The sequence below is a fragment of the Schistocerca nitens genome, chromosome 1 (assembly GCF_023898315.1).
Source record: "Schistocerca nitens isolate TAMUIC-IGC-003100 chromosome 1, iqSchNite1.1, whole genome shotgun sequence".
Lineage (NCBI taxonomy): Eukaryota > Metazoa > Arthropoda > Insecta > Orthoptera > Acrididae > Schistocerca > Schistocerca nitens.
In genome coordinates this window covers 431,986,355-431,999,216 of record NC_064614.1, presented here as the reverse complement: position 1 = coordinate 431,999,216, position 12,862 = coordinate 431,986,355, and the positions used below count along the sequence as shown (strand labels likewise).

The 12,862-nt window shown below is 42.6% G+C and overlaps 1 protein-coding gene across 2 annotated transcripts in view; it reads left to right on the top strand.

The window, feature by feature from the left end:
* LOC126251037 (glutamine amidotransferase-like class 1 domain-containing protein 1) overlaps positions 1–12,862 on the top strand; it is a 69,459-nt gene that overhangs the window by 21,673 nt on the left and 34,924 nt on the right. For both annotated transcript variants that reach the window (XM_049951608.1, XM_049951607.1), the window contains exon 3: positions 227–332. In XM_049951608.1, the coding sequence (XP_049807565.1) occupies positions 227–332 (106 nt within the window). The remainder of the gene's footprint in view (positions 1–226; positions 333–12,862) is intronic.

Here is a 12,862-nt window from a genome sequence, read left to right as displayed (position 1 = left end):
AGAGAGAGAGAGAGAGAGAGAGAGAGAGAGAGAGAGAGAACCTTATTGAATCATAGTGTCTGAAATTTCTCATTATTTTAATTGTAATAAATACATTTTGCTGTTTTGTTTATTGAACATCTAGCATCTTGGTTTTCTTCTGAATTTTTGTATGTGACCAAGGATTCAGATTTTCAGAATACATTGTACTTTCTAATTGATGTTGAGCCATGATTTTCCTCTTCAGGGCAGATCACCAGAATTCATAAATCAAGATGAACAGAGTCGAAGATGGTTGAATGATTTCCGTTCAAAACCATTTTCAGTACCACTTTCACTGGAAATAATTGATGGTGAGCTTCAGGTTAATAACACATCATGTGATCATTCCACAGTAAGAGAGTTGCCTTTAATTAATATTAGACTGTTTTAGAGTATTTTGTTAAATTAATTTTAGTTATAAGTATAATAGTTATTGACTGACAACACATGTTGCAAGACCTACCAAATCAGGAAACTTTTATGTCTTACTATTTCATATTTATGCAGAGAGTTCTTTTATCTTATGACTATTACTGTTGTTTCGAAACATTCAAAGTAAGATTATATTGATTTCAAAATTTACTAAGCCATGACGAATATTTATAGCCGCTAATAACCTTGATGATGAGTGGCATGAATCACCATAGCCAGATAGCTCTGGTTTTTGTTCAGTTAATTATACATATAAATTTACATTTCATCAGTTGCATTTGCAGTTGAAGTCATTTGCTCTAATTGTGTTACATCTGTATTCAGATGTTTATTCTGAACCCTAATACTGTGTATTACGTATAATATGAACAGTCAATAAGGGAGGAGTAATTATCATTTGTGGAGTGGACTGTCACTGCTTGACGTTTGCAATAATTTTTTGAGTGTACGTTTTTATTCTTTGCATAACAAGGACCAACAATGAAAAACTTTTTTGCTGAAAATATCTTATTCTTATTGTTGTGACTCGCCGATCTTTCAAAGTGCCGCCCCGCAGTTACGCGCGTCCTCTACATGCGCGTAAAGTGTACACACGTCTTACTCTGTTTACTTGATCTGTGACTTTCATGTATTGCATCTTCCTTGAAATATATTTGTTCAACATGAAGTTATTACAATTGGCGACGAGGTAGTGATTTTTCTTTTCCATCGTTGACCCACATGTTTCCTTGGCTACTTTAGAACAACTATTGCAAGGTCTCATAGAACAGCAAACGCTCGTCACAAATACGATTCGTGATCTCGTCGTGGCATCAAATGCGGGGCATCTCTCGTCGTCTCTACCTACTTTTCCTCCTTACGACGAGACGGCGGAAGACTGGTCTGATTACGAAAAACGCCTTTGACAGCACTTCTTGGCATTTCATGTCGTGGACGAACAGACATGTAAGTCTCTGTTCCTTTCATGGATTTCACCTCAAATGTATCGGTTGTTGTTGCAGTTGGCTCCTTTGAAAGATCCTGTGTCTTTGTCCTTTGCTGAAATGTACTCACTTCTATCCATCTATTTTCAAAAGCAAACACATGTGGTAGCCTCTCGTGTTGACTTTTATCATTGTCAAAAACAACCGAATCAGTCCTATTGTGCTTGGGCTGCTGAACTTCACGGCCTCAGTAGAAAGTGTCAATTTGTTACTGAAGTTCACAAAGAATCCTACGCCGATTCCATGGTACGGGATGCTATTATCCGATCGGCTCCCGACAAAGAAGTTAGGCAACGTGCCCTTCAGGTGGCAAATCCAACTCTAGATGAAGTCCTATCCATCGCTCAGTCTTTTGAAATTTCTCGCTCTGCTGGAGCGCAAATAGAAGCATGGGGCGATGTCGGGGAAATACAACCTCTGTGCGATGTTGATGAAGCGTGTGGCGTGTCCCCGCCGGCCGACGTGGCCGCAGTACGCTCCCAAGTGCAGTCTCGGCCTAACCGTAAACAAACCTCTAAGAAACTGCAGCAAAACCCACGGCAACTTCCTTCATGTCGGTGATGTTATACGAAACATTCACGAAAAGATTGTCCACAACGTTGGGCCGTGTGTCACAAATGCAAAAGAAAAGGGTCATGTGTCATCCATTTGCAAATCCGACCGCATACACGATGTTCATGAACATGACGCTGATCTGATTCTGTGTTGTCTGTCAATTGTACTTCTTCCCTTTCACTAGGCAATTACGGACTTACAATAAACAGAAGATTTCTCTCTTGGGACAATTTGATGCTGATGTATCTTACAAATCTGTTGTTCACACTGTTTCCGTATTTGTGGTCGACCATAGCAACGCAGAGAATCTTTTTGGTTTTGATGCCTTTCCTGTTTTTGGGTTCTCCATAGATGACTCTGTCAATATCGTCTCTGATGCTATTCCTTATGATCAATTGGATTCCTTGTTGACGACATTTTCGTCCCTTTTTTCTCCTGGGTTAGGCCGTGCAAACGACTTTGAAGCTCATGTCACGCTCAAACCCACTGCTCGGCATAAGTTTTTTCGGGCTCGGCCCATTCCTGTGGCCCTTGGTGATCAGGTCAAACGGGAGCTGGATTGTCTCACTGCTTCAGGGGTCTTGCTTCCTGTCACTTCTAGTGAGTGGTCCTCTCCTGTCATTGTCGTTGCTAAGCCAAATGGTGATATTCGTCTCTGTGGCGATTACAAAGCCACTGTAAATGCTCAATGCCTTATCGACACTTACCCTATGTCTTGACCTGAAGTCGAGGCCAATATTTTTCTAAACTTGACCTGTCAGAAGCTTATCATCAACTTACTCTCGATGTTGCTTCCCTGCAGTTTCTGGTCCTTAACACGCCTTTTGGCCTCTATCAATACCAACGATTGCCATTCGGGGTTGCCAGTGCCCCTGCTCTCTTTCAGCGATTCTTGGAACAATTATTGATCACTGTCCCTGGGTGTATAAATTACCAGGACAACATTCTTGTCACTGGCTCCACCACTGACGAACATCTTCAGAATCTCCGCACACTTTTCCATGTTTTACAGACTGCCGGTCTTAAGTGTAATGTTCAAAAATCAAAATTTTTTCAGGCATCTATCACGTACTTGGGGTTTCAACTCTCTCGGGATGGTATTCGTCCACTTCAGCAAACTGTCACTGCGATCGATGCCCTGCCTCGTCCTACATCTGTTAAGGAACTGCAGGCCTTCTTGGGGAAAATAGCATACTATCACAAGTTTTTACCGTCTGCTGCTTCGGTGGCTCAGCCTTTGCATCGCCTGTTGCATAAAAATGTGCCTTTTCACTGGTCCATGTCATGCGATACGGCATTCCAGAAATTGAAGATTATGCTGAAACAGGCCCCGTGCCTGGCTACTTATCGACCTGGCCAACATCTTGTTCTTGCCTTGGATGCCTCTCAGTATGGGGTCGGTGCAGTCCTTGCGCGCCGTTTTTCTGACGGTTCTGAACAACCCATTCCTTATGCCTCCAAAACGCTCACGGATGCCCAACAAAAGTATTCTCAAATTGAAAAAGAAGCTTTGGCCATTATTTATACTTTTCATAAGTTTGGTGTTTTTCTCTATGGATCCAAATTTCATCTTGTTACGGATCACAAACCACTTGTTTCCTTGTTTCATCTATCAACGTCACTTCCCGACAAGGCTGCACACCGCCTCCAGTGTTGGGCTCTTTACTTGTCTCGTTTCAATTATGAGATTCATTTCCAGTCAATGGCTCAACATGCAAATGCTGATGAACTGTCTCGCCTTCCCATGGGTCCTGATCTGGCATTCGATAGGGACAAACTTTTGTGTTTCCACGTGGATGTTGCCAAGCAGCGGGTTGTGGGGATGTTGCCAAGCAGCGGGTTGTGGGTGGGTTCCCCATCACCGGGGACCGGCTGGCGGTTGCTACGGGTTCTCTCCCGGGTTTTACGCTGTATTCAGAAGGGTTGGCTAGATCGTCCGTCTGCTAAGACTTCTGATCCGTTGCAGAACTACTACGCTTTGTGTTACCGCCTCACGGCTAGGGATGGTGTTATCCTCCTTTCCACCGAAAATGCTTCACCACGTGTTGTGGTACCTGCGTCTTTGCGTGCTTCAGTCTTGCACCTCCTTCACCAAGGGCACTGGGGTGTGTCTCGCACAAAATCTCTGGCGCGCTGTCATGTGTACTGGCCCGGCATCGACTCTGAAATCGCACACATGGCCGCTGCCTGTGGTCCTTGTGCGACACAGGCCGCCGCCCCAAAGTCATCTTTGTCACCGTGGCCTTTGCCTGAGAAGCCCTGGGAGCATATTCATGCTGACTTCGCGGGACCTTTTTTAGGTACTTATTGGCTTCTCGTTATTGGTGCCTACTCTAACTTTCCTTTCATTGACCGTTGCACATTGCCTACCACCGCGGCAACCACCAATGCTCTAGCTCGCATTTTCTCTTTGGAAGGCCTTCCCTCTACTCTTGTTACTGATAATGGTCCGTAATTTGCCTCTTCTGATTTTGCGGATTTTTGTGCCCGTCACGGCGTCATGCATGTCACGGACCCTCCGTTCCATCCACAGTCAAACGGTGAGGCTGAATGAGTGGTCCGCACATTTAAGGCTCAGATGAGGAAACTCCTGACTTCTTCTTCTGCTGATGATGCGCTTCTCCAATTTCTGGCTTCTTACTGTTTCACCCCGATGGGCAACCACAGCCCGACTGAGCTCTTACATGGCCGACAGCCCCGCACACTACTTCATCTTCTGCGGCCTTCCACCTCACGGCCGCGGGTGCCTTCGCTTGGCCGGTTCACCGCCGACGACCTTGTATGGGTATGGGGATATGGCAGGTGGCCAAAATGGAGTCCTGGCCGCATCTTACGACACCGTGGTCGACGCCTGTATGAAATCCAGATGGACCCGGGTGTTGCAGTGCGTCATTTGGACCAGCTTCGGCCTCGTGTGCCGGCAATGCCTGTTCCGGATGCCGCTACACCACCTTCGGCTGTACCTGACGCTTGGCATACTGGAATCTCTCATTACTCACAACGCAGTCCTCTCACCATCATACCGGTGCCAGCACAAGAACTGACGCCACCAGGAGATGTGCCCAAGCAGGAACCAGACGACCATCATCTGTCGGAGCAACTCTACTTGCCTCCTTCTCCTACGGATGCGGACACATTGCCCATGTCCCCTGTTATAACAACCGGACTTGCCGCAACGGGCAGATTGGTATCACGGGGCCCCAGCAGATTTGACCCCCACGTCTCCTGTCATCTCGACCCGTTATCATCGGGGACACTTCCGTCTGTACCTTAAGCCTCCTCCTCAAGACTTTATGAACAGTCACACAACACCTTTTGATGTTAGCAATCTACAGGCCACCTTCATCAAGACCTGTGCAAAAAATTCAAAGGGGGGAAAAGTGTTGTGACTCACCGATCTTTCAAAGTGCCTCCGTGCAGTTACGCACATCCTCTAGATGCGGCGCTGTCTGCCAGCCATGCAGCAGCAGCGCCACCTAAGCGGCCAGCCACCCAGCGGCCGCTAGACTTGGCCTCAGTTATGATTTGACTGTTAAAGTGTACACACGTCTTACTCTGTTTACTTGATCTGTGACTTTCATGTATTGCATCTTCCTTGAAATATATTTGTTCAACTTGAAGTTATTACACTTATGTTTTTTAGGGTGGGAAATCCAAATATGCTCAGTACAATATCCAATCGTGGTTGTAAAAATTCTCCTGACAGTTTTTGTTATATTTGTGGTGAATTTGTGATTAAAAAACACCAAAGTAACATTACAGACTTTGTGAAAAAGGTTTATCTATCATACTTTGGATTTAAACTTGGTGATCAAGATAAGTCTTGGGCGCCGCATAAGGTGTGTTATGTGTGTGTTGAAGATCTGAGAAAATGGTCCAAAAAGGAGAAAAAAAGCCTTTAGATTTGCTGTTCCTATGATATGGAGGGAGCCGAGAAATCATTCCTATGATTGCTACTTTTGCAGTTTTGATATTATTGGTCATAATTTGAAAAACAAGAAGGTAATAAGCTACCCTAACCTTCCGTCTGCCATCCAACCAGTAGGGCATTGTGTAGATTTTCCGGTTCCTGAAACACCAGATGATTTAAATTCTATTCCAACAGAAGTATTTTCTGATGTACAATCTGACTTAGATGAACCAGATGATGACGAATTCCATTGCAATACAGAAACTCTAGAGCCCAAATTGTTTGCTCAGGCTGAGTTTAACGATTTGGTTAGGGATCTGGACTTAACGCAAGAAAAAGCTGAATTGCTTGGCTCTAGATTAAAAGAAAAGAACTTATTGGCAGTTGGAACCAGCATATACATGTATAGAAAGAGGGAGCAGCAATTTTCCAAGCTTTTTCAACAAGAAGGTGATTTAGTGTACTGCTCAAGACATTCCTGGTCTGATGAATGAGTTTGGTATTGAATACAAAAAGGAAGACTGGAGGCTGTTTATTGATTTATCCAAAACTAGTTTAAAGGCTGTTTTAATACACAATGTTAACATGTATGCATCTATACCTGTTGGACATTCTGTACATATGAAAGAAAGCTATGAAAACCTAGAAATAGTGCTAAATAAAATAGGCTATTTTGCTCATGGTTGGTTGATATGTGGCGATCTAAAAGTAACATGTATGCTCCTTGGTCAGCAAGGTGGCTGTACGAAATTTCCATGTGCCTCGTGTGAATGGGACAGTAGGGCTTGGGACTCAACACTGGTGCAGAAAGAACTGGCCTGTGAAGGAAGCCTTTAAAACCTGTTGAGAAGAACATTCTATGCAAAAACCTTGTAGATCCAAAAAACTTACTCCTACCACCTCTACGTATAAAGCTAGGCCTAATGAAACAGTTTGTGAAGGCTTTGCCTAAAGATGAACCATGTTTTAAGTATCTCTGCCAAAAGTTTCCATGCCTTTCAAAAGCTAAACTAAAAGAAGACGTCTTTGTAGGACTGACATTATAAAATTGACATTTGGTGTTAACTTTGAATCCACAATGACCTTAAATGAGAAAGAAGCATGAGCATGAGTATCATTCAAGCAAGCCTTTACAAAGTTCTTAGGGCATGAAAAAGACCAGAATATGTTTATTATAGCTGCAGTGTTGAAGAAGTTTAAAACTTTAGGATGTTCAATAAGCCTGAAAGTTCACTTTTTGAACAGTCAACTTGATTACTTCCTGGACAATATGGGAGATGTTAGTGAGGAGCAAGGAGAGCGTTTCCACCAGGACATTAAAGTGATGGAAAAACCCTACCAAGGCCCCTGGAACACCAACATTAAGGGGGGTTACTGTTGGTCACTTCACTGAGAAGTTCAGCAGGCAACTCAGCATAGAAAAAGCTACACAAGAACTTTCAAAGAAAAAAGAGAAAGAAAATACAAACCAATTCCAGCTGACAAGTGAAACCTCTATTGACACGTATCATTGTTTTAAGTAGCTTACTGTAAATACGGACCATGCTTATGTTGTAACAGAGCATTTCATTAATTTCCCCATTTACCGTATAGCATAGGATTTTTATACCATATAATTAAAAGCATATTGCTCAAAAACTATGGGTGATAAAAAAAAATTAAGGCTAGTTTTGGATTCAGCTCATAAAAATTTATAAATATCAGCTATCAAAGTAAAAAACGTTTTTTAAAAAATTTTTTCGTTGGCCTGTGTAATCTCTGTGCTTCTGTAAGAACTCAGTATATTGCTTTGCAGTGCTGCAATACAGTTTCTTTTGTTTACTGCAATTGATTCATTTGAACTCTAAACTTTTTTCTTTTACAAGTTTAGATTATCTTACAAGATTATATTAATGTGACCATTTGACCATCATGTTTTGACAAACATTTTACCACATGGTTTCTTCTTTTACCTCACTGTAAACTTATGAATAAAAGGTCACAACCCTTAAGTTTTTAATAATGACCGGAGTAAATCCTGTGTGCTTATAGAAATGTTACTGTAGGTAACATGCCACATCAATAATTCCAAAGGTCGGTCTCTCTCTCTCTCTCTCTCTCATTTAAAAAGTGAATGCACAAGTATTCACATATTGATGGAGGAGGGGGAAGGGGGGTGATGGGAAACACAAGGGAAATGAAGTTGAAAATGAAAATGGGAGGAGACCAGTCTAGTGTGACAATAAAAAACAGCAAGAGGAAAGCTGAAGTTTTAAATTTTGCATTTAAACAATCAGTCATGGCAGAGAATCATAGAGACCTATCGTCATTTGATTGCTGCACAAACTTGTGTTTGGAGGACATAGAAATAGACATTCCTGGCATTGAAAAGCAAATGAAGGAGTTTAAAACAAGTAACTCACCAGATCCACATGGGATTCCAGTTTGGTTTTACACATTGTGTTCTTCAGCATGGACCCCATACTCAGATTGCATTTATTGCAAATCTCTCACCCAGGAAAGTCCTGAGCAACTGGATAAAATGTGTAGGTGACTTCTGTGTATAAGAAGAGTAAAGAAATGACTCCACAAAGCTAGAGATCAATATCCTAAACATTAGTTTGCTGCAGGATTCAAGATCACATTCTAAGTTCAAATATAATATATTTCAATAAGAGAGAGAACAGTATTGATTGACAAATCAACAAGGATTTAGAAAGCATCACTCATGTGAAAGTCAGTTTGCCCTTTTCTGCATGATATCATGTAAACCATGGGTGATAGTGAGCAGGCAGGGCCTGTATTCCAGATTTACAGAAATCATTTGATGCAGTGCCACACTGCAGAATGTTAACAGAAGCCTGAGCATACATAAAATCAATTACCAGAAGATACTTAACACAATGTCACATTGCACACTGCTAATAAAGGCCAAGAGCTTACAGAATAGGTTCTCAGATATGTGAGTGACTCAAAGACTTTAAGTAATAGAATCCATACGTTGTCCTGGGCGGTGCGTGTTTGCTACAGGCAAATGTATCATTAGGAGTGGCCCAGGAAAATGTGATAGGGAAGCTCTTATTCTCTATATACATAAATGTGATGGATAGGGTGAGCAGCAATCTGCGACTCATTGCCGATGATGATGATGATGATGATGATGATGTAGTGTGCAGGACAGTGTCATCTCTATGTGACCATAAGAGGATACTGGATGACTTGTATAGAATTTCTGTTTGGTGTGATAAGTGACAACAGACATGTAGGTGTAAAGTTGCAAAGTAATATGAAATGGATGGATCATTTAAGGTAAATTGTAAATAAGACAAATGATCGACTTTGGTTTACACTTGTTTGACACGTTCTTGAGTACTGCTCTAGTGTTTGGACTCCCCATGTGTTTCAGTTAATGGAAGAGGTGGAAGCAATTCGGTGGCATGCTAGTAGATTCATTACTGACAGATTCTGTCAATATGCAAGTGCTACAGAAATGTTATGTGAACTCAAATGGTAATCCATGGAGGGAAGATGATAATTTTTTCCTAAAACACTGCTGAGAAAGTTTAGAGAACTGGAATTTGCAACAGACTGCTGAACAGTCCTACTTGGACGAGCATAAATCTTGCAAAAGAACTGCAAAGACAAGACAAGAGAAACTAGGGCTCGCATGGAAGCGAATAGACAGGAAAGGGAATGACTAGCAGTAGTACAAGGTACTCTCTTGGATGTGTTTTATGGTGGCTTGCAGGGTATTTGAATAGATGCAGATGTAGATGGACCAGTGGGCAGAAGTGGTATGAGATGGGGGAGCAACAGGATGTGAGACTGAGGCGAGAGAGATACGGGTGGGTTGGAGGTTGCAGAGAATTTGAAATTGGGATGGGCGAGAGGTTGAAGATGGTGCACAGGATAAAACTAGATCATTTGGAGTATGTGGTAGTGGAGGAAGAGGAGGAAAAGGAGGTGAAAAGAGAAAGGTGAGGGAAGCCTTGGGGACTAGTAGTAAAAGAGGGAAGAGGGTTTGCAAATAAGAAATTCTTTCACCCGAAGAAAAGTTGAATATGAGAGGAAAAACTCAAAATACAGAGGATCCTAAAAATGTAAAATGTACACTACTGGCCATTAAAATTGCTACACCAAGCAGAAATGCAGATGATAAACGGGTATTTATTGGACAAATATATTATACTAGAACTGTCATGTGAATACATTCTCACGCAATTTGGGTGCATAGATCCTGAGAAATCAGAACCCAGAACAACAACCTCTGGCCATAATAACGGCCTTGATACGCCTGGTCATTGAGTCAGACAGACCTTGAATGGCGGTACAGGTACAGCCGCCCATGCAGCTTCAACATGATACCACAGTTCATCAAGAGTAGTGACTGGCGTATTGTGACGAGCCAGTTGCTCAGCCACCGTTGACCAGACGTTTTCAATTGGTGGGAGAGCTGGAGAATGTGCTGGCCAGGGCAGCAGTCGAACATTTTCTGTATCCAGAAAGGCCCGTACAGGACCTGCAACATGCGGTCGTGCATTATCCTGCTGAAATGTAGGGTTTTGTTGGGAGCGAATGAAGGGTAGAGCCACGGGTCATAACACATCTGAAATGTAACGTCCACTGTTCAAAGTGCCGTCAATGCGAACAAGAGGTGACCGAGACGTGTAACCAATGGCACCCCATACCATCACGCTGGGTGATACGCCAGTATGGCGATGATGAATACACACTTCCAATGTGCGTTCACTGCGATGTCGCCAAACGCAGATGCGACAATCATGACGCTGTAAACAGAACCTGGATTCATCCAAAAAAATGATGTTTTGCCATTCGTGCACCCAGGTTCGTCGTTGAGTACACCATCGCAGGCGCTCCTGCTTGTGATGCAGCGTCAAGGGTAACCGCAGCCATGGTCTCCGAGCTGATAGTCTATGCTGCTGCAAACGTTGTCGAACTGATCGTGCAGATGGTTATCATCTTGCAAACGTCCCCACCTGTTGACCCAGGGATCGAGACGTGGCTGCACGATCCGTTACAGCCATGCAGGTAAGATACCTGTTATCTCAAGTGCTAGTGATACGAGGCCGTTGGGATCCAGCACGGTGTTTTGCGTTACCCTCCTGAACCCACTGATTCCACATTCTGCTAACAGTCATTGGATCTCGACCAACACGAGCAGAAATGTCGCAATCGCGATAGGTTACAATCCGACCTTTATCAAAGTCGGAAACGTGATGGTATGCATTTCTCCTCCTTACACGAGGCATCACAACAACGTTTCACCAGACAATGCTGGACAACTGCTGTTTGTGTATGAGAAGTCAGTTGGAAACATTCCTCGTGTCAGCACGTTGTAGGTGTCGCCACTGGCGCCAACCTTGTGTGAATGCTCTGAAAAGCTAATCATTTGCATATCACAGCATCTTCTTCCTGTCAGTTAAATTTCGCGTCTGTAGCACGTCATCTTCGTGGTGTAGCAATTTTAATGGCCAGTAGTGTAATTATTCTTTGATAATTAATATCTTTGGGAAACAATTAAATTTCATTACCATTCTTGCCTCACTATACTCAATACGATTGCCGTCTGTGAATGTATAGTCTAACCTGCTGAACTACTGAGTAAACTGTAGTTGTAAATGTGATGACAGAGTACATAATTTTTGTAGTTTTAGATAAAATCTCTCATCTACCAACAACTCTTAAATGACAGGGAAATTGATGTTGTATAGGTGTATTGAGGTACTTTTGATAAACCAGGATGATCCTTTTAGAATAATAACATGTTATGATTCACATTAACGCCTAGCAAGTTTCCTTCCTCCTCCGTGTAAATATGTAGACTTACATGGTAACAATGTAGTCTGTTCTGGTCGAATAGAACTTTACGAGGTCAGGTAACTTTCCCTGTGAACTCCTCATCCTCACTAACATTGACTTCAAACCAAGCACAGTTCTGCAATCTTCAAACCTTGTTGCCCTTTTTCATAGCAGGTATTAGTCATGGAGTGTACACTCTTCTGACATAAAACCTGGACAGAAAGCTGCCACAGAGCCTAAGTATGTGCTGTTCGTGATTTGGGACAGATAACCTGGCCAGATAAATGTTCTAAGTCTAGCCATCTGCATGATCTGGCAACACTGTATGCTGCGGCACTTCCTGGAGGAAGTCATGCCTCCGCTTCGAGCGATTTTGTTCCAACTGTGTCTGTGGTCTAGCAGTGAAACATATGATGACTGCATATGAGGTCTTGCGGTCGAGACCACTAGCTGCTTAATGTCATGAATGAAATTGTAATGCAGCTGCAATGTGTTTAATCTTCTGACACACCAGTAATAACAACTGCGCCCAATGAAGGTTTTGCGACAGATTGCTTTGTGGACTGTCTGCTTCTGAACGCTACATGTGACAGTGCTGTCTGGGACCCATTTGTTAGGTACCTACTGCTAACGGTTGCTGCGGCACTGCTGCGCTGCTTTGCTCCTTGTCAAAGGCGCCTGCCGCTGCTCATCACTTTGTAGAGTATAAAATGCTTAACTGGTGTTGAGTGATGCTCCACAGAAAAGCATATGATTAGCGTTTCACTCTCAATACCAACAGAGGCAGATGATCCATTTTAGTATGGCACAACATAATTTTTATAATTTGTACTTTAATTAAAATGCCTCACTACATTGTTTAATTTTATTAATGATTTATTTGTCACTTTTTTCCTTTTAGAGGCGATTCTTCATGCAAATTATTTTGTCAGAAATTCATCTGCTTCTGTCGAGCCGCAGTGAGCAATGGTGGAGCACAGTGTGTTGCTATTGTTCTTTGATTCCTTACTTTAAATGTTTGTGATAAACTCTGTGCATACTTTGCAGTGCATGGTCTTGAGCAACGCAGGCATGTTGCACATTTTGAGGACCACATATGGAAATTGATATTTAAGGTATTCAGTTATATTTAATGCTAGAACTGCCGGAACATATTGTATAC